Below are 26303 nucleotides of genomic sequence, written 5' to 3'. Positions count from 1 at the left end.
GGCTGCCTCCTCTTCCCTGTCTCACTTCCCCACTCCCCTGTTTCCTGCACTCCCCCAGATAAACTACTTGTACTTGAATCCTCATTTTAGGGCTTTTTTCTGGGGAACTCAGACTAAGATCTTTTGAATAATACCCATAAGGAAAAGGCAAGCAAGGGAAGAAGAGCTGTTATTTTAATTTCTGACTTCTGCCTGGGGTTTCTATGTGGACATGCTGTTTGCAATCCCAAACCTGATATGACCAAACTGAAATCAATACCTTAAAAACAGAATGCTTCCACTTTGATTAGGAAAAGAGGATTTCTAGGAGTTTACTTTCTTTCCATTGTTTTCTAAAAGGAACAATTTTTAAATGAATTCAGTATGTGCTGTGTGTTCCTAATTTTCTCTGACTTGGGGTGTGAATAGCACTTCAAGCAAATATAACTGGTACTGTAACTTCACCGCTGACTATTTTTACTTGATGATCTGAGTCTTGGCTTGAATTCCTGGAATCTGAGATCACTTAGTTTACATTTTTATTTACTCTAGAAGTGTTAACCTTAGAGTTAGTTTAGTAAATATTCCAAGTACCAAAATAAATGCAAAATATAATTCACACTCGTAATGCTTGTGTACTACTTAGGAATCAGTCTCTTTTGGAATTAGCCAATTTTATAGATTTATTTTTAGAGGTTATTAGAAAAATTCATCCTGACATATGATTCCTAATTGATGATGTCCATTTCTTGGCTTTAAAATATTCTGAACTTTCACAAAACAAATGGAATGTGATGTGTAAGGCAGATAGATGGTGAATATAATATCACAGTGGTGGTATATTTGTTTAGGTTTAATAAGTTAAAATGGATGTTCTATAGTTTTATCACTCATCCATTCATGGTAAAAGAAAATGTATTACTTAAATTATTGTGAATCATTCATATTCTTTCTCAAATAATTATATGCCTCTCACATGAGTAAAAGTTTTTCATAGCCAGTTTCAATGACCATGATAACCTGTTGTTTGGCTATATCATAACTTACTAAATTTCTCAATTGGATACATTTAGGTTATTTTCCGTTACAGCTGTAAATAGTGCCTTGATGTACATCCTTGTTCACTAACATGCCTCAACATTTGGGTGATTTTTATTAGGATAGGTTCCTACCCTGGAATTATCCAGTCAAGAGCATAAACACATTATATAGTTTAGGTTTTTGCTGTATTTTTAAATTGTTTTCTGGAATATTTTAGTGAGTGAAAATTATAAGCTAACCTGGGTAAGCTAATAATATAAATTGTTTTGAGTTTGATTTCAGTTGTTGGGCTTTTAATTTGTTGTGTTCAGTTTTCTAATGTTAATAGTACTACATTCAATGGATTAAAGTGATAGATAATTTATGTACACGAAAGCAATATGTTTAATTTTATGTTATATGAGATATTACTTATAAATAACATTTCAAATTTACTGATGTAACATTGCTTGGAATCAGTATTATCTAGAGAGTAAACCGTGAAATTTAACCAGTATCTGTCATGACTAACTTGTTCTAGTGTATTTGCATTCTCTCTAGACCTAAACATTTTATTTACCAAATTACTTGATTACTTCATGGCCATTTTACTAACAGTAAACCTGAGTAAAGTAATGTAACCAGGAAAGCACTAACATTGAATATTATCAAATGGTTGTCTTTGATAAATTTCTAAGAATATTCATGTTTACTTTCAGATAATAATTGTAAACAATGAAATTGAATAGAAATTTTTTGCAACAATTGTTTAAAATTATTAATTTAGTTCAAGACATTAATGGAGTACCAGTGATTCTCAAAGTGTTTGCGTATTCGAGGGGAAATTACTCTTGTGCAAATTTTTCTTATTTTCTATTGTGATGAATGAGAATGTTCTCATTCTGAGAACATAGATTTTATATTGTAATAAACATCTGCTAATCTTTAACTCATTCGTAAGAAGAATAAATTATATAAAATAAATTACAAAATTAAAGCATTGGCAGGGTGAACTTCTTTATTGTTTATTATTAACTTTATGTCTTTAATGTTTGTTATGAATATTCCTCACTGCAGCTTACTACCTCTCTGGGCGAAGGGAAATTCCACTTCACAGTGTTGTAGATTGAGATTATGAAGTCGGCATTATCATTTTTCTTTTTTTTAATAATAAATTTATTTTTATTGGTGTTCAATTTACCGACATAGAGAATGACACCCAGTGCTCATCCCGTCAAGTGCCCCCCTCAGTGCCCGTCACCCATTCACCCCCACCCCCCGCCCTCCTCCCCTTCCACAGCATTCTCATTTTTCTTTGATGGCAGAAGATGGGACTTCTGTGGGAGGGATAATCATGAGGAAGTCCTAGGTTGAGAAAAATATTTCTGTTACCTAGCATCAGTGTCACTAAAGGCCAAAAGAAATGATAATTTTCCAGGCCAGTGACCTAGCTGACGTTTATTAGTGTTTAATAATAAAACTGTTCTGCTTGGAACTCAGCTGCTTTACTAGAGCTCAATTGAGAGTTAAGAAGTAGATAGAACTGTCTCCTGCCTAGCCGAAGTGGAGTACTGTCTTCATCAGAAACATGAATTTAGGTTTAACCTATTTGCCTTTGGATCTCACACTAAAATTCTTATCTCCTTAGAGGTGGGTGAGGAGTGAAGGTGGTGAGTAAGGAGAGCAGAGAAACTGGCAGGCAACTTTCTTGGGAATTAGGTATGATGCTGGGTAGGTACCCATGATTCCAGTATTTTTCTGGTCCAATAATGTTTGCTAAGGTCACAACCACATGCAGCTATGATATTGGCCTTCTCTAATATTTGCCATGGAGCTTGCTATTCTTTGTGACAATGCCTGTGGACGTGGTGCTTTGTGACATTTTGCTCCAAATCAGGTCAGTTCCCTCAAGCAGCAAAACTGCTGCCTTTCTTGCTTTTCCCAGCGCTGGTAGCACAACTGCACTGATGGAAGTGGAGGGTGATGGTGTGTCACCCTTGGATGGCTCCACACTCAGATGGCTCTTTCATTGTTACTACCCTGAGTTCAGTAGCTGTTGTTGAATAAAGCTTTCATTTATGGCTTTGAGCATTTTCCAGGGTCCTGGAAAGAGTTTTGACAACTTTGTGCAGTTTTATTATTGTTTTGGGAGAGAAGAGTTGCTGAACTCCTCACTCCACTATTTTGCAAGTTCTGCATTCTGGGTCCAATTTTAATTGCAGTCTTGGAAGTTATATTTTGAGTGAGGCCTGAGTAGAAAACCTTTCCAGATCATGAATGCCCTAAATTATAAATTAAACTTTCTGTGTGTGTGTATGTGGCCAATGATTTTAGAATATTAGATCTAGAGGGGGTCATAGTTCTATTTTTTCTGTCATCAGATTAATAATTGGAAACGTTAGCGCCTTGTGCAGTTATGACACAGACTTGTTGGTGTCAGAATTGGGTTTGAAAGTGGATCACTCACAAGGCAGTCATTGCTTCCCCTTTCCCTCTGCATGGGCAGATACTGAAATCCTTTCTCTACAGGCTCAACTCTGCCTCTGAGCTGATGTTGCCCAAATCAGAGTACATGAAGATTCTCAACCTTGCTGTTGAGTGAGGTCTTGTATGAGTTGTGCTGCCTCGAACCGCAAGCTTGGGTTTGGGGCCTGGGAACCCTAGTTAAGCTCTCAAGGAGATTCTGATGTACATTTAATTTTAAGAACTGCTGGCATAGAGTAAAGGCCTACATGTCATTGAAGTTGTCATTAATTCTACATACTTGACATTCTGATAGCCAATACACTACTATTTTTCATCATAGTTAAGATCATGTTCATTGTAAGACACATTGATCTTTTATTTACTTGGAAAAAAACCCCTCTGCAATTCCAATTATGGAACAGTTCTTTCATAGTATAATTGTATACACATTGGAAGAGACTTTGAAAGGTAGTTTTAAAAGTGTCATTACTGGGACGCCTGGGTGGCTCAGCAGTTGAGCATCTGCCTTCGGCTCAGGGTGTGATCCCATGGTCCCCGGATTGAGTCCCACAGCAGGCTTCCTGCATGGAGCCTGCTTCTCCCTCTGCCTATGTCTCTGCCTGGCTCTCTCTCTCTCTGTCTCTCATGAATAAATAAATAAAATCTTAAAAAAAATAAAAGTGTCATTACTTTATGCATACAAAAAAGGAAACTGTACGTAAAATAAATGGATCAAAGCATTCTTTAAAGTTCTTCCAATTCAAAGACAAACACTTGAATCTCTTCTTCATTCACAGCGCATGCTTTTCCAGGCAACATCATCCTCTGTGTCATGAAGAGTAATTGTTGCAACATTTTTAAAAAGAATATTCCATTATTGTTATATATCTGAATTTTTCTCTCAGCCTCTGGCATGGATTCTGCAAATTTTGATGTCTATGCACAGGCATATGGTAGCTTTTCAGGACTGCCACCTAGCTGACAGTGACTATAAGGTGCATCACGATTTTAGAGGTTTTTAAATGTTGAAAAACAACACAGTATGGCTTAGAATCAAAGAAATATGGTGGTAATTATGGAGTAGTCTATATTATCTACTCATTTCCTCCCTTCCATTCTAGAGATTAATCCCATAGATTCTTCTTTATACAATTGTCCCATTCATTCTTTTTATAATAATATACCATCTTTAGTTTAGGCCTAGGTTGTATTTAGGCTGGTATATATTTTCCTTCAGAAACTTCTTCAGGAAGCCTTCAGGAGTATTTAAAATAGATTTTCAGTCTCATGAAATACAGCTGACCCTATGGAATAATGAATGTATTAGTCAGGGTTCCCTAGAGAAATAGAACCAATAGTATGTGTATGTGTGTGTGTATATAGGGAGATAGGAAGAGATGGAAGTGGGAAAAGAGAGAGAGAATGAATGAAATGAATGTATATGAATTGGGTTATGTCACTGTGATTGAGAAGCCCAAAATTTGCAGGGTAGGTTGGCAAGCTGGAGACCAAAGGAAGAGTTAATGTTACAGCTCAGGTCCAAAGACAACCTGAGGTTGAATTTCCTCTTTCTTGGGGACCTCAATGTGCTTTCTCTTAAGGCCTTCAACTGATTGGATGAGGCCCACCCATATATTAAAGATGTGAAGTGCTGTGGAGAATGCAGCATACGTATACTACACAGCAGCTTATATTATAGCTGTTTAAAGAAGACATTCAAGTGAATGTTTAATCAAATAACAGATAACAGAAGACAACAATAATGTAGGTAGAGACAATATTTAAAATTGCATACCAAGTATATATTATTGTAAGATTTATCTTTTTCATATTCTTAATGAAAGCCAACCTGTCTCTTCAATAGATTGATTGGGAAAAATAAATGAAGCTTTTAAAAAATAATCTGTTAGTATAAGGTCCAGCAATGCAATAGTCACCAAAGCCAGTTTAAGACAGAAGCAGATGATAAGGGGCACCTGGGTGGTTCAGTCAGTTAAGCATCTGCCTTTGTTCCTGGTCATGATCTCAGAGGGCCTGGAATCAAGCTCTGCTACAGGCTCCCCACTCAGTGGCGAGTCTGCTTCTCCCTCTTCCTCTGCTCCACCATCTTTGTGCTCTCACTCTCTCTCATAAATAAATAAATAAATAAATAAATAAATAAATAAATAAATAAAATCTTTCTTAAAAAAGTAGACAATCATTATGCAATATGTTGATTAAAGTTGTTCCAAAGAATACACATTTTTTTCTAGCCAGGCTAATATATATGGATAATTTTGAAAATAGATAAGATTAAAAAATAGTAAAGTTGAGGCACAACTGAAAATCAGCTTTGTCGATTTAGTATAATATTTAACTTCTAACACCAAAATACATGTTATGGATATATGGTTACATGCATAATGTTATAGATATTTAGGGTCAACTTTCATTCTTTTTTTTTTTTTAAGATTTATTTATTTATTCATTCAGAGAGAGTGAAGAGAGAGGCAGAGACATAGGCAGAGGGAGAAGCAGGCTCCATGCAGGAAGCCCGATGTGGGACTCGATCCTGGGTCTCCAGGATCACACCCCGGGCTGCAGGCGGCGCTAAACCGCTGCGCCACCGGGGCTGCCCTCAACTTTCATTCTTGAGTGTATTTATGTTGATATAGTTGTATATCATATATATTTTGGATGAATTCTTGGGTATTTGGGTATTTATTAGATACCTTCTCTAAAAGAAAATGTATATGGTGAAGGCTAGGTGCATTTTTTCCCCTCACAAGAGCACCTAATAAAATGATTAGCATTAGAAAGTATTTATTGCCTTAATTAGAAATGTAATGAAATAATGAAGGGATAAGCAAACTTTTAGACAGCTTTGTGATACACCTTTATAGTATTTACTTACTTCATATAAGAAGGAAAGGTAGAGGCCAAGAAGGAAAGATCAGTTAGAGAATAGTACTATTTGAGAGTATAGCATCTGTGGATATCATATTACTGTGCTCTGGTTAACTTCAGGCACCGCTTCTATTCTGCGTTTCATTATTGTTCATTAAAATAAAGGACAAAGATCTTTCCTTTGCGTTTCCTTTTTTTTTTCTCAAAGATTTTATTTATTCATGAGAGACACAGAGAGGGACAGAGAGAGAAGCAGGCTCCATGCAGGGAGCCGGACGTGGGACTCGACCCCAGGTCTCCAGGATCACGCCCTGGGCCAAAGGGGGCGCTAAACCTCTGAGCCACCCAGGCTGCCCTCCTTTGCATTTCCATAAAAGGACTAGTTTCACCTCAAAGATCATGGTGCCAGATAGATACAGTGTTTTTAAGTGCCTGGAACGACTTTTGGGAAATATTTTTATTTTAAAAAAAGGCTAAACTTATTGAAATATAGTTGTTTAACTAGTTTTCTTAATACTGGGTCTGTTAGATGAAGGCTGTTGGTATGTTTTTTTTCTTAACAAAGAGTGATCTTATAAATTCACTTTGCACCTATTTTATTTGCACTTTGCAACAAAATAGCCCTATTGTTCTTTCCTTCCTTAAGATCTGATAGTTATACACCTCTTAGTTTAGCTGATGGAAGCATGCAGAACATTACATGAGCTCGACCTGTATATTTTCTTTTTTCTGTATGGATTTTCTAAACTTTGCACGACTCTCAGACCATGGCGTAATTTTAATGGGATTTAATTTAATTTACAGAGATTTGAAAACTGTGACAGATTTACTTGATTCTAGAACTTAATACAATTGAAATTTTTTTTTTTTAAGATTTTATCCATTTATTCATGAGAGTCAGAGAGAGAGGGGGAGGCGGCGCAGAGACACAGGCAGAGGGAGAAGCAGGCTCCTTGCAGGGAGCCCGACGTGGGACTCGATCCCGGGTCTCCAGGATCACACCCTGGGCTAAAGGAAGCGCCAAACTGCTGAGCCACCTGGGCTGCCCACAACTGAAAATTTCTTATTTGAAGTTCAAAACCTCCTAACAAATAATATCCCTCTGATATGGTAGCTCAGCAATTTAGCTCCTATGTTTCAGGCTCTTTGAGATTGAAGAACATGTAAATTAAAAGACATTTTTAAAGCTGCTGCCTGGGAGCCATTTGTCTCCTGGAGGAAACGTACAATGAAGCCTCCTTTTATTCCATTTGAGTTGTGGCATTTTATGCAAGGACATTTTGAGGTAATTCTCTTTCTTTAAACAAAATAAAAGCGGAACCTAAATACATTGTTATTTGTTTATAAACAAAGTTTATAACCAACTTTATATAAGGTTATAAACCAAGTTTAAGCAGAAAAGAAATTTTTTAGTTTCTGTTGCTGAAAATTTGGGGGATGTGTTATCTTTCTCTCTTCTTTATGTGACTGCATCCTTAGGTTTTGTGTAGGTGTGAGCAAGTGTGTATTCTCTCATATTCGAATCCAGCTCAAAAGAGAGCTATATTCTTTAAGAATCTGAAAATGAGTTCGGGGCTTGATTCTTGCTGGTCTTGGTTGGATCCTGTGTTCATCTCTGAACCAATTCCATGCCCAACGAGATGGGATTTCACAGTTATTTTAGATCTAAGTCATTTGTCCAGCCTTGGACCCAGGATCAGCATCAACCCCATCTAAAGCACATAGATTGATGGGGGATGGTGCTTTACCAGCAAATATCCAGATTACTGTTCACAGAAAATGGGTAAGTGTAGGCTGTGGCAAAAATGATAAATGTCCAAAGGCATTGTGCTCATGACTTTGCATTTAGGCTGGTATATCTTTTTCAGAAACCAAAACAATAATTTCTATTGGAATAAGATGTCCATTATAATGCACATTTAGATGGTGGTAACAGAAAATTAAAATAATAATGCCTTAACAAGATGGAGGTTTATCTGTGGATGTAGGCAGTCCAAGACTGACGTATCATTTCCATAATAAAACCAGTGTCTTTTTGAATTGCTGTAGCTCCTGCAATCACATTTACATTCCAGGCTGGAAGGAGGTGGGGGGAAAGCAAGTAAATGAGTATCTGTCAGTTGTCTATCTTGCTGCTCAACAACTTCCACTTATATCTCATTAACTAGGATTTGGTCACATAGCCAGATATACTTGTAAAGAAGTCTAGGAAATGTGGTTATTCAGATTGACACAATGCCACCCATAACAACCCAGTAAGTATTTTGTTAGTAAGGAAGAATTAGTGAATGGCTAGTGTTCTTTTGACATGTGTTAACTTATTAACTGATATGGATGACAATGGGGGCTTATTCAACAACCCAATGAATTTTATATATTTTAGATTTAAAACTCATTTTAGAAGTAGGTAGAAATAAAAATAATAAAACTACTTATACTCTAAAATTGGTAACAAAGTATGCATTGAATTGGTATCAAATAAGAAGGTTAAAGGAAGAGTTAAAGATGGTTCTGATTGGGGTGCCTGGGTGGTTAAGCCAGTTAAGCATCTGCTTGGGCTCAGGTCATGATCTCAGGGCTGTGGGTGCTTCTCCCTCTCCTTCTGCCCCTCCCCCAGTAGGTTCTCTTTCTCTCTCAAATAAATAAATAAATAAATAAATAAATAAATAAATAAATAATCTTAAAAAAAAAAAAAAAAAAAAGATGATTCTGGGGCAGCCTGGGTGGCTCAGCAGTGTAGTGCCGCCTTCAGTCCAGGGCCTGATCCTGGAGACCCAGGATGGAGTCCCGTGTTGGGCTCCCTGCTTGGAGCCTGCTTCTCCCTCTGCCTGTGTCTCTGCCTCTCTCTCTCTCTCTCCCTCTTTGTGTTTCTCATGAATAAATAAATTTAAAAATTAAAAAAAAAAGATGATTCTGATTTATCTGTCTCTTGGATGTTTGGCTATAGTGATGTCCTCTGCCAAGATAAGGAACAAAAGAGGAGGTACCAGGTTTTCAGTGGAAGTTAAAGAGTTAAGTTTCGGACATTTAAAACTATAAATGTTGCTATCAGATGACATTTGGATGATGTCATTTGTTCACCAGCTAAGCAGCTGCACATTTTGATATCTATTGTGCATTTTCTGGCAGAGAACAGAGAACTGGATATTTTAGAAATTTTCCGCTTCCCTTAGTCCCTTCTTTCACCTTGTGATCTATGTTACTGCAAGTTAAGGAGAGCTGGGTCCACAGGACCACAGTTCTAACTCCATAGCTTAGAACAAGAGAAATGTTGATGTAGTGAAACATAAGTTGGGTGTTTTGAGGATGTGATGTTCAACTGTCAATAAAAAGTGAGACTTTCATTAGGCTACTGGAGAATTAGATAGAACCTCAGTATTACATTCTGAGGAAACGTACCTTTTGATTCTACTTAACTATTTGATGGCTACATTATGAAATCACCTTGTCTTTTGTCACTTTATTAGCTGAATTATAGATGTTACCTTTCCGAACTTTATTTAGTTCAACATTTACTGAATAAGCTTTTTGCGCTTTTCATTATGCTAAGTATTGAAAATAAAACAACTATTAATAATGCCTTCAAGATATGCTCTGTTACATTTCCTATTTATCAGTTTCTATTTTTTCGTGTCATAGTAGGCTAAATTTCAAAGATAAGACATTCCACATAGTTTAGTGGGCATTTTATTATGGCTGTTGTAACTTAACCAAAAAACATTGAAGAAATACTAAGCAGGGTAAGGCAATTTGAAAAACAAGCAGTACATTAGTGGGAACAACTATTGCTCAAAGTCAATATTAATTGTAACTAGAATGAATAAATAGTTCTTCTGTTTATTCTTATATAATGTCACACTTGGCCTTCTTTCAGGTTTTTAGAAGTGGTTGATCAAATGGTTATTTTCAGGTGGAAAACACTGCAGATCTAGCTTTTGGGAATATACCCAGTCTGAGAAAGGGATACAAAAGTTTCTGTGTTCAGGGAGTAAGTAGATTCTCTGAAAACCTTTTTAATTTGTACACACAATGAGTGGTGCCAATGTATTATTGTTAGGGCAGTTGTTTGGGTGATGTCATTTGTTCACCAGTCAGGCAGCTGGGCATTTTGAAAATCTATTGTAATTTCTTGGCAGAGAACACAAAAATAGGAGTAGTTAGCTTTGGAGCAGACCTTTCTGTGTTTAATTAAAACAATTTTATTTATAAAAGTGGAGGTTTTCCTTATTTACAATCTCTAATTCTGTTGTGTTATTTTCTATTTTTTTTCTCTCTATCCTTTTCTGCAAATATAAAACTGAAATCATCTTACCCCTCAAAATGACTCTTCTTTCTGCAGGCATTCTCTTGATGAATGAACCACCCAGTTCCTACAAGTCGTCTGAGATTATTTTCCTTTATTGATTACCAACTTCTTATTCTGTAGTAGCAGTATTCTTTTGCCCTGTGTCTGCTTCTATCTGTGATCAAGCACATACCATCTCTCTTCTGGACTTTTGTAACACCCTCTTAGGACCCTATCACCATTCTTCTCTCTCTTCCATCCAGCTCATGATTACTGTCAGCATAATCTATTAATAAGAAAGTTGGATTGTGTTACTCCTCTTTAAGCTCTAAAGTGACTCCACATTACTTGTGAGTCAGGATCAGACCTAAGTTTCCAACAGTGTAACTTAGAACACAATACTTCCAAAAAAAAGTACACTGATTCAAACAAAAGAATCTTGACTGTTTTATTTTACTGTTTTAGAAGGCTAAACCATGATAAGAGTATATATTCATTCTTTATGTTAAGAATGACATCTTTGGTGCTCTTTCTCTGTAGAATAGGCCTGGCTGTTGCATCCTCCTCCTTTCTCTCAAGAGGTGTCAGAGTTAGTGTTTATCATCCCCATGTAGTTCTTTACACTTTTATTTTATATGTGTTAATTCCTAAGTGATCCTCTCTCTCTCTCAATGTATACCATATGTTATTATTTTATGTAATTTTAAACTTTATATGAATAATACACTTCTGTTTGTATTCCTCAACTTTTTTATCTGCATTATTTGTGTGATTCATCATGTAGTTCTAGTTCATTTATTTTTACTTGTGTATAGTACTTTCACTGCGTGTGTGTACCAACAATGTACACAATGTACAGTGTTGATGTTCATCTGCAACTCTTCTTCCCTCTGGAGTCCCCCCCCCCCCCCCCCCCCCATTTTTCAGCTATGACCTTTTCAGATCAACTTATTATGCTCCTGGCCCAATGCTTTGGAGGAGAGGGTATATTGTTAATCTTTGTGGTTGCTGTTAATCCTTATATGTTTAATGATTTTTGATAGATTATCTTTAAAATGGATGTCTTATTTGATCAACATTGGTAGCTGGTTTGGGCTCAAACAAAGGGTATAAACTGTTTTTCTAGATTAATGAAACCACATCTTACATAGCAGGGCTGTTTCCAGTAAATGAGATACTTTGTAGCAAATGTCTTCCTTTCTAGCTGCTCAGAGTCCTGCTTGGCAAATACTTTCTCCTGCACTTTTTCCTGGTCAGGTGATTCTACTTTAGAAGACTAGTGGGGAGGGAATAGACTCCAGTAGACTGTAGCAGTGTTGTCCTCCACTTTCCTGGAGTTTGCCCATGCTACCAGCTGTTGGCTCTCTAGTCCAGTGGTTCTCAAACTTTAGCCTCCATCAGAATCACCTGGAGGGCTTGTCAGTTGTTGGGCCTCACCCCCGAATTTGATTAAAAAATTTCGGGGGTGAGCGCAAGAATGTGCATTTCTAATAAGTTTGCAGGTGTTGCTGATACAGCTGTTGCTGAGACCATATTTTGAGAATCACTACTCTAGGCCAACATTTCCTAATCTTTATTTTATTTTATTATTTGACTCATGGGGCCCTTTAACATTAATATGCAATTTCACATCACTTATATGAATTTTAAAATCATTTTATAATTTTGTAATTTTCACATGTTACACAGATGGACAGTAAGTTAAAAAAATTGTGTCAGTATAGTATTAAACACTGTGGTCATTTAGAGCCTCACTACTTGAAGTATGAGCTGTGGACTAGCATACCTGGGAACCTGTTAGAAATGCAGACTCACAGGCCCCCTCACCAGAACTAATGAATCAATCTGAGTTTCAATGACATTCCTAGATGATTAGCATGCACATTAAGTTTGAGAAGCCCCTGGTCTAAAGCTCACATTAAATCCATTCCTGATAACATCAATAAGAAACATTTTAGATTTTAATGTTTAAACCTTGGCACATGTTTCACTTACTTTCATTTTCTTACTTGTACATAAGAAAAAGCACTAAATTTTTGAAAATAAAAATATCAAATTTGGTTTGGGGACCAAGTGCTAAAATTTAATGATGTGTTATAGCACAAAAATAGACACAATTGTAATCATGACCTGATGTCTGGTAATATAACTATTTCACACACAAAAAAACAACTGCTTCATTTTGATATTTTCATGAAGTAATGGATTTCTGACTGCTACTTGGAATAACCTCTCTCCAGTAACACACTATGTGTGTGGAGAGTGTTTTTTCCCCATAGTAAAAGCTTAATTTGGTATAATTTTAGCTACATTTATTATCTTCCAATTATTTTGAAGTAGTAGAAACATCTTTCATCAAATAGTTTCAGTATAGAAATGCAGAGAGCATTATTTTGAGGTGACTTGCAGAACTATCATTTAAAAAATTTCTAATATCTTGTGTTTCAATATCATTGTTCATTATACCTGTTCATTATATTTAGGTAACTATGGGGTTAATAATAACAGAGCATCTTCTATGGTTGTGAAGATCAGAGTTTTATATGTAAAAAACCTAGATGAAAAACAAAACAAAACAAAACAAAAAAAACCCCTAGATGAATGCCTGGGCACATAGCATGTTTTATGTTAAGTGACTGCATCAACCTCATCCTTCTCCTTTTCTTCCTTGTCTTCTTCCTTTTCCTCATCAGCGTAATTATAATTCTTAACAGCTAAGGAGAGAGAAGTTTAATTATCTGTTGTATAAAATCAAGGGACAGACTGGGCCCAGTGCAAGTCTCAGCAAACTTTTTTTTTTTTTTTTTTCAATCAGAGAATACTACTATAAAGTGGAGCTATGGAAAACTAGAAAATCGTGTCTAGGGGTAGGTGGCAAGGTTCAAATAGGGAATAATTAATTGGTTGGAGTCTGTTATGAGTGATGGTTGTTAGTGTTACTGGCTTTCATTCCTTCATGAGGTGGGGGGGAGGGACAGAGGGAGAGAGAGAATCTTAAGCAGGCTCTATACCCAGTGTGGAGCCCTACACAGGGCTCAGTCTCATCCTTGAGATCATGACCTGAGTCAAAATCATGAGTCAGACATTTGACTGACTGAGCCTCCCAGGTGCCCTCTGGCTTTCATTCCTATTGGTCATATAGAATGATTGTACTTCCTAACTCTTGTTGGCAGGGGTCATGTGACTTATTCAGGCCATTGACCTGTGAGTAGAAATTTTGTGTCATTAGTTGCATATACAAGATCCTCCAAAACCCTTTCCCTCTGCCACAGTGACTCGTTTTACGATAATGGCTGCTCTAACAGCCTGGGTCCTCCTGTGTGACTATGAAATGCAGAACACCCCTGCCAGTCTTTGGTTGATATGCAGCATGATTAAGAAATAGACCTTAGGTATTTAAGCTCCTGAGATTTGGGGGATGTTTATTCTTGTCTTGAAATGTAGCTTGTCCTGACTAACAGAGATTCTTCTTGATGGGTTTTGAGAACTGAAAACTCATACAATAGGATATCAAATATGGAAGGGGGATGTCAAAAACTATGATGCTAAGAAACAAGAACCAAAGAGAATCATCAGCAATGTGCGAAAATCTAATGTCAGTACTGGGGACACAAAGTATATGGAGAGGTTGGGATCTCCCTGCCCCTCCTCTCTCCCTGTCCACCAGAAGAGTGATATACTATCAAAAGTATATAAAACTAGTTATATACACTGTGAAACCTGAGTGTTCTCCTTATCAGTGTGAAAAAAAAAGTAAATGTAGATTAAAATCAATGTAGAAGATAAATATCTAGGAACACCAGGATTTAGGAAAAAGAACCATATTGGAGGGCTTTAAGATTGTTGAGTACCACAGAAATGCTGTTTCCCCATTCCCTCCCCATCACATGTGTTCACGTCCTCACATACTTCCATGCACATATATGTACACATGCATCAGATTTTAATCAACTCCACTTGTGACGACAAGTCATTACCCTTCTTGAAACATCACCTTCCCAATGAGGCCTATCTGGATACAATATTTAAAACTGCAACCCTTCTCCTTCCTTTCTCCCCACATTCTTGATCTTCTAACCAGTTGTGCTTCCTCCCTTCAGAGTACTTAGCATTTTCTGTAGTTTACTTAATATGTCTGCTGTTATTGTTTGCCCCACACTAGAATGCAAGCACCACAAAGAAAGAAAAATTTTTATCTGTTTTGTCACTGAGAACAGATGCTGATACATAACGGTATTTTTGAATTACAGTATCTTCAGGAAGGAAAAGACAGGAAGACAGAGTCTGGACATGGATATCTGCCTTGATGTTCTAAGAAGATAGATTAAATCTGATGCAACTTTGTGATCTCAACCACATTTTAAACCACAGCTTGATTCTCTTGTTCTCATTCCTTAGCTTTTAAAGGGAATGAGAGCAAGCAAAATTAAGCTTCTTTGTGAAATCTTCAATATGTCCTATTTAAAGACTGAATTTTGATGGTAGCATACAAAGTAGGATATGTCATGGAATTTAGAGATAAGCCACTTCATTGTCACCTATTAGGTGTAACTTTGGGCAAGTTACTTAGCCATGAAATCTAAATTTTCCTATATATAAAATTGGAATAAAACATATTGGGGCATTTATTGAGTGGACTAAATACAAAGTTATGTGAAAATGCCTAGTACATAGTAGGTACTAGTTTCTATTTCTTTCTCCTTCCCTCTCCTCACCATAAAAATGGCTTTTATTAAATTTTTACTTAAATTATTTTACGTATTTTCACCTTAACACTAATTTTGGTTTCCACTGACCTTTAATAAAGATTATTTTATTTTATTTAAAAAACTTTTATTTAAATTCAATTTGCCAACATACAGCATAACACTCAGTACTCATTTTAGTAATCAATGGTAAGCTAAAATTTCACCAATATGTACGAAGAACCCATTCTATATAGTATTCACTAAGGCATGGATTTCTGGGATTTGTTGGGAAGGTATGAGTTTCTCTCAGGTGATTTACACAAAAGATGTCTTGTGTTCCTGTTTCAAAAATACCACCAATGCTTTCTTCATTGGTTGGCATTTTAGACTAAGTCTGGGAAAAACCAATTTCTTCCTTATGCACATTGAGAAATTAAGTTGTCTATCTGGTAAGTCTGTCTTATAAAGGATAAGAATTCAAATTAACCTCTTGTTCAGTGCCCTTTTTACCATATTATACTTTCATCTAAATGAAATACAAAGTTTGGGGTGCCTGGGTGTCAGTTGAGCATCCGACTCTTGATTTGGGCTCAAGTCATGATTTCAATGTGGTGAGATCGAGCGCCATGTGGGGTTCCCTGCTCAGTGGGGAGACTGCTTCTCTCCTTGTGCCTCCCACACCCGCTGATGTGCACACATGCTCTCTATCAAATAAATAAATACATCTTTAAGGAAAACAAATGAAATACAAAGTTTGATGGGTTTTGTTATTAACATAGTAATATTGAAACAAACTTTTATCACATGTATTTTACTTTTTAAATAGGCAATACATGCACTAAAGGTTGTACATAAAAGTAAGTCTCTATGTGCTGTCCACAGCTGCAATAGGCCGCCACTACTCTATGCCTGTGTTCCACATATGCTTCTGTTATTTTACCCAAATGTAAGCTTTTATGTACTTTGCTTTTTTCACTTAAAAATGTGAAAGTGTTCTGTAAATGATACGTATTTGCTTCTCAGAGCTCCGTGACCACCTCTGGTTGCTCTCATCTGGCATCATGAACAAGTGCTTATTTAGCATTATGTCAGGAAATATTCTAAGCTCTGGGAGCAGGGGAGTGAACAAGAGAGAAGGAAACCACATGTCTTCACACACTTACCTTCAGAGTTTGTGGTTGGTGATATGATAGGTACAAATAATGGTCTCTGTGATAGACTAGAAGAGGGAGAAATTAATTTCTTCAGTCATAGTCAGAGGAGGCTGTAGGGGAAAAGTGGAAATTTATTTGGATTTTACATGATGGGTTGTAATCCAAAGGGAAGAATGGGGAAGAAAGAGCACTCCAACACAAATGTATCGGAATTAGAATTTTTTTTTTTTGTTTTAGTCCTATGTATCTATTGTTTTGCATGGTAGCACTGGAGCCTCTACATTTAAGGTTCGCATTTGCTTGGCATTTTGGGAAATTGATTCCTTTTGGAAATGGCTTATTTGCAAAATAAAATTGCTTATTGTCTTAATTTCTGCTGATATTCTAATTCCTCCCCGGACCCTCCAATTTGTTTACTTGAACTAGAAATGAAGATTTAATGGGTGCTTTTCACCTAAATATTTGGCCTCTTTTTATATAGGTTCCAAAGTTTTTTCCTTTGTTTTATTTGTTTCTGATAAGTGTATAACTAACTATTATTTGCTTCAGGGTCATTAGAACAGAGTTTGTTAGTCTAGGCTGCATGATACAGTCATGTGGAGAACTTAAAGTATGGCCGATACCTGGGCCCCACCGGGGCCTAAGGTGTGACCTGGTTTCCAGGATTTTCAGAAGTTCCTTAAGTGATTTATTTTGCAGCTGAGGTTAAGAAACCTTTGGCTCCAAGTATTTCGGAGGTAACTGAAACATGCTGTGTACTTCTGAAAAGTAGGTAACTACGGCTCATTTGAGTGGTGTGATCAGTCTGTCGTCTCCTATCTCTTACTAAGAATAAAGTGAAATGATTAGAATTCACTGGTAGAATGAAGTTCTTGAGTTTGTTAAAGCACTCTTACTGTTATTCACCAGAACATAAGTGCAATTAAGTAGTAAGGCATATGTATGAAAAGACTAAATTTAAGGCCTTTAAATTACTGTGCGGTGGGAGAAGAGGTAACAGTGCTTGTTTTGAGGTCTACACTAATCAGAGTAGTTAGGCACTTTATTTAAGTCAGAAATTAACAAATCTCTTTTTAGAGCCTGTGACGGTTACTAACGTAGTGTCAGTATAGTTAGGCAGACCTTGTCTCACACTCCTGTTGACTTTGTCACCTACTTTCAATGTAACACGTACTCTGTTACCATAAGGGGATCTTTGTTTACTCCGGTAACAAGGTGTTGGACAAGGACTTGTAAACCTACATAGTTACCTCCCTGAGGTATCACAGAGCTTCCAGAAAGAAATCACGCTGAACTTTAGACCATTCCTTTCTTTTATTCTGAAAGGTAATCCAGTCTATTTCCAGCTTGGAATTGGGAGCTGAGATCAGTCTAGGGATATTCACTGTGATTTCACTGTTTGGTCTGAAGTATTGTGATTTCCCACAATACACCCATATCTTGCAGTTTGTACTGCAATTGAGTTGCCAAGATTTTTTTGTTTTTTGTTTTTTACATCTTTATAGTGTATTAGCACAGTGTCTGAAAATAGTGGGGCTTTGTGAATAGTATGAACAATCGGACAGAACAGGGTTCAGAGCCTAGGTTTTCTATTTATAAACTGTTACCTTGATTTATTTAACTTAGAAAGCCTTAATTTCCATATCTGGAAAACTTCAGAAATGGTATCTAAACTAACGAGATAAGATATTTTAGATTCTTAACAGTGCCTGCCCACAGTTGGTCTATAATAAATAAGAGTTCCTAGTTTTTATATTGAATTGTTCTAGATAATTATTTTAGTTTAATTGGTACCTGAGAACAAACTACGTTCTAAATTTTCTTTAATAATGAATCTTTTTTTTTAATCTTTTTTTTTTTAAAGATTTTATTTATTTATTCATGAGGGACACAGAGAGAGAGGCAGAGATGTATGCAGGGAGCCTGATGCGGGACTTGATCATGCACTGAGCCAAAGGCAGACACTCAATCACTGAGCCACCTAGGCGTCCCTTTAATAATGAATCTTATTATTAAAAATGACTATTGGATGTGATGTATATGAGTCACATTTTATGTAGCTGAATTTCTGATAAACCTGATAATCTCCTGATAAAGATATTAATCCCATACCTTTATCATGATAGGTTATATAATTTTTCATTGTGTTTAGAGACATATTACAAGAATTCAAAGATTCTTACAATGTGAAGGGAGAAATTAGAAAGTTGATAGTGTAGATTGGGCAGTGTAGTGTAGTCAGGGCATGAATACCTAGGTTCATACATACCGAGTGAAAATATAGGTGTCATGTAGGCCATGCTAAGGTGTAGCCAAATCAAATTAGTTCATTAAAAAATGTTTATTGCATTCCTGTGTGTGCCCAAATAAGGTCATGGTAATAAAGACTCCTTGTTTTCTGCCTTTCAAAATTGTTTTTATTTTTTAAGTCACAATTCAAATGTGGTCTGCTTTATGCAGTTGTCACCTTCCTCCCCATCAACCACTGCCCCTCTTCCTTAATGAGGAATCCCTTTTCTCTGTATTCTGTTGGTATGTGATGTCTGTCCTGACACATTGTTTCATATTAAAAGTAATGCTGCCCCTAAGTTTCAGACCTTGGGTTGAAAGTTGTGTGGGTTCATAGTTAAGGGCACTGCCATTGACATCAGAGAGATGTTAATTTTAATCTCCACTTTGTCATGCTTTGTGTAAAGATCTGTCCTTTTTGAGATCAATTTACTTAACTGAAGAGAGGGATAAAAGCTTCTACCTCATGGTTTTGTTGGAAGATTAAGTGGCTTAAGTGACTACAATAGGGAGCAATAGTAAGTGTTCAATAGATGGTAGTGAATGTGGTTATTATTATTGTTTTTGTATGGCATGTTATTTATTGTGTGTAAATATGGTATAACTTAAATAAAACCTTCCAGACTGTGCACTTTTTAGGACAGGGAACTATCACTTGGCATTTTTCATAAGGTTTAATAAAATTGACAAACATTTGTTGATTAACTTTGCCCTCACTTGACTTTTAAAAAGAACAGAAAAATTCCATAAAAGTCCTTTTCTAAATGACTTTGTTTTAAAATCCCTACAGGTACTTTCTCATCCCAGAACTTCAGTGCCCTGAAATCTGAGGATTCCATCAAGATAATATGATAGGAACCTTCAGTGATTTGGAGCCATATCCTACTTAGACTAATGCAGGCCTTCCAGATTTCCTGAAAGCTTGGTACAACAGCACACATTGTAACAGGCACAGGCAATAATGCCATCTTTGCCTCAAGAAAGAGGTAAGCAGATTGATGTGATCACATTACAAAACATGAATATATTATAGATCATCACTGAGAATTTTTTCTAAGAATTAAAAATTAATTGAGGACTCAAAGAACTAGAATTTACAGTTTTACCTTTTTTGGGGGGGCATTTGTGTTCTCTGCTATGGAATTTTTGTTATTTTAATGATGTTTGGTTGGTTTACATTTCTTTTAAAGTTATTCAGGGACCTTCTCCCCTGGATCTGAATACAGAATTGCCTTATCAAAGCACAATGAAAAGGAAAGTCAGAAAGAAGAAAAAGAAGGGAACCATCACAGCAAATGTTGCTGGAACAAAGTTTGAAATTGGTAGGTCTTCTAAGGATCTCATAAGGTTTTCATAATTGTTGGAAAAATTGATTTGATGTTGAAAACAATGTAGAAATTCAGGGAGATAATTATCTTTTGTGTAATTGATTTTTAAATGCCTTCTATGAAATGTTCCTTTTTATGAGATATTTAACATGTTATTAATCAAGTAGAACATCAATGTAAATGAAAAGCTGTAGCTATTAATGGGATGGTATTAAATATATGTGGTTTTGATTAATACTTAGTTTTTAAATCAAGTATGAAATAAACATTAAATAGATTAAAGTATTAGATGTAAAATTTAAAAAGTACTGAATTAAAAAAATAAAAATAAAAAGTACAAAATTTGAGATTTTTATTAAACAATGAGAACCTGATTTAAAAACATTAAAAACACATTTAAAAAAACATTTGTCTCTGTTTTAAGAAATCGTTTTGATGATGCTGTTGCTTTTTTATTAATGAAATTTCAGTTTTATGTATTCTCTGTTGTATACAGAATAGATAAGAAGAATAATTGTTTTAAATTAAGATACATTTGCCCAGGAGGTTCCCTGGGTGGCTCAGCAGTTTAGCACCTGCCTTCGGCCCACGGTGTGATCCTGGAGTCCTGGGATCGAGTCCCACATCAGGATCCCTTCATGGAGTCTGATTCTCCTTTTGCCTGTTTCTGTGCCTCTCTCTCTCTCTGTGTCTCTCATGAATAATAAATAAAATCTTTTTTTTTTTAAAGATATTTTTGCCCACCATTGCAGAACTCTTTAACAAATACCAGAAGTACTCAACCAATCTTCCTCTTAGCCATTTTGCATTAAAAGAGTTAAGGAAAATCATATGAACTTCAAGGATGTTAATTATTCTTACCCTTATTAGTCTTTAAGAGTCTCATTTCCATTTACAGTAATTCACCAAAGTTCTTGAGCAATCAGTGGAATATTTCACTGCAATTGAGGTTCCTGATACTGTGTTTCAACAAATGGTCCTTAGAGGCAGGGACTTGAAACAGGTTAGCATGGGAGGGTGAGATGGCAAGATTCAGGGTTTATTTGCAGCATGTTTTCTAGAAACAAGAATAAGGTGACCACTGTTAAAGTGACTGATGAGTGGTGCTAATTTATCCTCTTACTTACTTTTAAGATTCCGGTGGGGTTCATCAGGAACCTGATCTACAGGAGAGGGTCTAAGTGCAATTCCCTCTCACTTTCCCAGGGCTGAAGTTGCCTTAGCATTCTTTATACTGACTCCTACCTCCTTGCTGAGCCTGCTCAGGGTTTAAGAGAATTTCTTACTCAGTCCTTGGATCAGGGACTGTTGGGAGAATACAAAGGAGGGGAGGGAAAGGGAGAATTGGCCATGTGTCAGGGAGGAAGTGCTTCCTTGCTTTTCCCTTATTTAAGCTAGTGATATACAACAGCTTACTTCTTACTGCTTTCTTAACAGTTTGAATTATATAATGGAAATACACTCAAGCCATAGTTAGGACACCTGTGTTTTTGCCCTAGGTGTTGCCTGTTTCCCTCATGTAGAATACTTTGCTGTAGTTTTAATAGTCATGTTTTTATAACCATTGACCAAACATTTCCACATGCATTACTTCATTTAATTCTTCCAGAAACCCTCTAAAATAGGCTGCATTACTCCCTTCCTTCCATTCTCCTGCCTTTCCTCATTCTAATAGTGAATTGGAAGTGGCTAATAGTCATAAGAAAATAAACATGGAAAAATAAAGAGCAAAATAAGACGAATCTTGTGGCTGATAAGGATACAAAATACATTCCGTGAGAGTCTCTATAGTTGGAGATGGACATAGATTTGACTCAGAGCTTCCTGGCAACCAAAGCAAATATTTAAAAATAATCAGTTATAGAATGCAGAAGATAAAATCATACTGATCATTCAAAGGAGATATGACTTCTGTATTCCTGAGTCTTGGGAGAAATTTCTTATGAAGACATGTTGTGGAATAATGAAGTGCATTCTCTCAGTAGTTCTATAATTAATACATTATGAAATTCCACATGGGTTTTTTAAAATTTAAATATAATTATCCAACATGCTTAGTTTCAGATGTAGTGTTCAATGATTTATCAGTTGCCTATAACACCCAGTTCTCTATACATCCTTTATAGTAGAGTTAAAGAAACAAGCCCAGTGAGAGTGAGCAACTTACCCAAGTTCACACAGATGGCAAAAGTGGAACTTGAACCCAAATTCATTTGGTTCCAAATTCAGTTTTCTATTTACTGTGTCATGCTGCTTAAATAAAATATGAATTGAAATTTGAAATGAGAAACATAAATGTACCTTCTGTATCTAAAATTCAGAGAGTTTCATGGATTCCTATTTTTAAAATTCCTGAGCAGCCTCTGAAAGCTCTATGGGTCAAGGCCAAAGATCACAGGACAAATTGTGAGGAATGTATTTTTGGTAATTTTTATTAAACGGAGACAAGAAGGATTGGAGAAGGGGATATGTAAGTATGTAAAGGGAAATGTGAGAAAATAGTTTATATGGTTATCACTATTTTACCAATAGGGCATTTGGTTTGGTAGAAATTCAGTACAGAGGCTATTATTTCACCCCCTTTTAAAAGAGAGCTCCTAAAATATTAGCATTTAAAGGCGTAGAGTTAGGCTTTAGCTGTCATCAGCTTTCTGTTTGGAACTGATGCGTTAAAGCGATTTCTTTTCCATGCAGTGGAGGATGATATCCTTAAAAGATTCCAATTGATTTCTAAAATTTCAGTTCAAATAAAAATTTGACTAAATAGCTTACCTGAGAAAAGTGACATTTTAATACCCGGTATTGTATTTTCCTTTGAAGTTCAACTTAGTTCTCCAAGCTCTGAATTTCATAATAAAAGGGATTTATATATGACTAACCTTACAGATTTGGTTTTGTGAATCTAAGGAAAGAATGGATCTTTCCCACTATTATGTAACCTGAATGGTCCCAGCCTCACTGGTTCATGTGTATAGTCATAACCACTTTTTAGTAGCTCATTATACTCCCTCCGTCTGTAACTGCCACCGGTTCCATTTCTCTCTGTAAGGTCGTCTCAGTTATTTCTGAGCAGCCCCAAACAATGTCTCCCCTGCAATCAGGGACAGGTCTGCTCTTAAGCTGCTATTCTGGCTTTATTATTTTTTTTCTGCTTAGGAGTGAGTTAAAGGAGTCTCCCAGGCTTTGTGGTTATTGCCCTTGCCCTTCCTGTTAGGCCTGGGTGCACAGCAGGTCCCGAGCCTTCAAGTCATCAAAGCTTCATGGTAGTCTGGGGCAGACAAGAGAACATCCCTTATCCCAACTCTTGCTTTGTACCTTGTCACCTGGACCTTCAGAACAGCCCCATGGCTCTCATGGACAACTGCAACTTCAGCTCAGCATTCCTCCTCTGCCCCAAGATCATCACTATTCTCTTCTTTTGTGCTTGTGCTCTGAACCATTGCATAAAAAGTCCTTTCTTTCTCGTTGGCCAAAAAGCAATCAAGAATCTCTAGGACTTGAGACCAACAGGTGTCTGTCTGCTTATCAGTTTTATACTTGAGCCAAGTAAATTTAGACAATTGATCCCCTTTTACCATTTCCCCTCATACATAAGATACACAGTAAAAGGAAAACATTTACAAATAAAAATATTGAAGTGCTGCTATATAATTACACCTTTCTATTAAGACTCAGAATTCTGTTGGAACTCAAATTTATCCTAAATATTTTGCTTATCCTTATTCTAAACTTGAAATTCATTAGAAGAATAATGTTAGTATGTTAATTGTGATATCCAAATCAGAGAGGAGCATATGAATAGTTTGTACTAAAAAACAAACTTTCCTCTGTGCATAAATTTTTTTTCAATAGGATTAAAGGGTTAGAAGCAGATAGGAGGCCAGTTTCCAGATCTCTACTGTGAATTCTACTTCATTATTCCATATCCTGAATTAACCCAGCTGACTTGATTTTAACTGCTAAAAATAATTTGATCTGGGGAGGTTGAAAGTATAGGATGGGTCTAATGATCAGGAACTATTTTTACCTTTTCCCTTTTGTACCTAGCCCAAGGTCACAAAAAAAGCCATGAAGTACATTTTCCTGAGTAGAGGTGTTGTCTCAGCTGTGTGTATGTTTTCACTGTGCCATGAATAGTCACTGAACTCTTTAGCAGTATTGTGTACCCGCTAAATCTCAGAGGGTTGAAACCAAAGATTTTGAGTGCAATCTAAAAACAGTTCTCAGTTACTGTGAGTATAATTTGGCCCTAGAAAAATTGTCGTTACTAAAAATAAGGGTATGCTATAACTAATGGATATTTTGCAAATGAAATACTGTGAGATAAAATTTGCATATATCAAAAAATGTTTCCACAACGAATATATTTCAGAAGTATTTTAATTTTCACTTAATTTCATCATTTACTTGCAGTTCGCTTAGTAATAGATGAAATGGGATTTATGAAAACTCCAGATGAGGATGAAACAAGTAACCTTATATGGTGTGATTCTGCGGTTCAGCAGGAGAAGATTGCAGAGCTGCAAAATTACCAGGTGGGGATTAATCATGACCAATTATTGGTTTCAGGAGAGTATATGAATTCCATTATAATTTTACTTAGGGTTCTTAATGTGTTGACATTAAATTTCATTTCTAACCTACCTACATAGCCTCATAGCCTGTTTTTTGCTGTCCAGTTTTACTGTTTGCATAAAAGCCTGAATTCCTTCCAATCTTTTAACCTCTTTCCATCTTTAAGGAAGAATTAATAGGAGAAAACTTTTCCCACATGGGTGCTTTGCATTACAAGTGATGTGGAATACATTGCACAGAGGTATCAGGAAGTGGAAATACTTTGTAATGTCTGCTATGTGTAATTTGACTTCATTCTTTTATTTTTAGAATGTCAAGCAAACATATTAAAAAAATAGACATCAAACTGAAAAGCCAAATACACAGAATTGTAGATAGTCAACATTTTGTATAGTTTGTTAGCATAGAGTGTAATACAGAATTGACAATACAATAGGGAACAAACAAGGCTATTTTCGTCAATATTTCTACAATTCTTATCTGTATGAATATAGTGACTTTGAAATACTAGAAATAATTTGGAACTTGAATTACCAGTTATTCAATACAGAAAATTGTAACTTTAATATCTGTGTAAACACTGTCTGATTTCTTAAAAAATTTGCAATTTTATTCTTTGCTTATTGTAGATTCTTTAATTCTATAAAGTCATTAGAGGTCATTTAATTTTAACTATTTTACATTAATAACAATCAGTTCTTAAAAAAAACATTAAACTCGCAGGATGGATGTAACTCTATTGTAGTATAAATGAATGTTTTCATTAAGTCCATGAGAATATTAATGTTTACCTTTTTATTTTCCAGAGGATCAACCATTTTCCAGGAATGGGGGAGATCTGTAGAAAGGATTTCTTAGCAAGAAATATGACTAAGTAATCTTCATTTTCTTATAATAGAGAAGACCTTTTCAAAGTTTGTTTTGAATATTATAGTGCATCTTTCACCAGGTTACATTGATTTGAAATAATATTTTGATGGAAGAGATAGAATTTTCGCGATAGCAGGTCTTAGAGGTTCCCTGGTCTTCCTTCACTTTGTAGAGGAGGTAACTGAGAATCAGAGAAGTGAGTATCTTGCACAAGTCAAACAAATAGTTAATAGCAGAGCTGGAGCAGAATCCTGGTCTCCAGAATCTCAGGCTTCTTTTTACTGCAGTTTAGCAACATAATACACTGTATACGTGTGTGTGTGTGTATTCATACAGTGGTTATTGAGCATCTGTATGTTATTGAGCATCTAATATGTGCCAGGCACAATAGTAGGTGCATATGTGTACACACGTACACATAGACACATGTATATATCTCCACCCAAGGATATACATGTACATATATTTATTTCTGAGACTATTTGGAGTAACAGTCTGCTTTTATGGGAAAAACTGTTTGAAGGCTCTCAAGTATTATACCAAATGAACTGCAGAATTTTTTCATGATTTATATTCTGTTGATTAATTTTTTTTTAGTTTAAGGAAGTTGAGTGATAATTTGAGAAAGTTTTTAAAAAAGACAACTCAAACAGAGAAAGGTTAGCAAACTGGCATGTAATCAAATATTTGTGTGCATCCTGTGAAAGCTTATACACCCACTCACTCAACAAATATTTTTTGTGTGTCTACTATAGAGTAGAGA

At 36.0% G+C, this 26303-nt stretch overlaps 1 protein-coding gene across 7 annotated transcripts in view; it reads left to right on the top strand.

Annotated features, from left to right (window-relative positions):
* Nucleotides 1-26303, top strand: part of TTLL7 (tubulin tyrosine ligase like 7) — a 153951-nt gene that overhangs the window by 36967 nt on the left and 90681 nt on the right. For all 7 annotated transcript variants that reach the window (XR_013384209.1, XM_077905203.1, XM_077905205.1 and 4 more), the window contains 4 exons: nt 19558-19753; nt 19958-20089; nt 24509-24630; nt 25477-25544. Coding sequence is in view for 6 of the 7 variants with exons in the window: in XM_077905203.1 (XP_077761329.1) it covers nt 19729-19753; nt 19958-20089; nt 24509-24630; nt 25477-25544 (347 nt within the window). In the remaining variant the exon portion in view is untranslated. The remainder of the gene's footprint in view (nt 1-19557; nt 19754-19957; nt 20090-24508; nt 24631-25476; nt 25545-26303) is intronic.

Source organism: Canis aureus, chromosome 8 (assembly GCF_053574225.1).
Source record: "Canis aureus isolate CA01 chromosome 8, VMU_Caureus_v.1.0, whole genome shotgun sequence".
Taxonomy (NCBI): Eukaryota; Metazoa; Chordata; class Mammalia; order Carnivora; family Canidae; genus Canis; species Canis aureus.
This window is presented reverse-complemented; position numbering and strand designations above follow the sequence as displayed.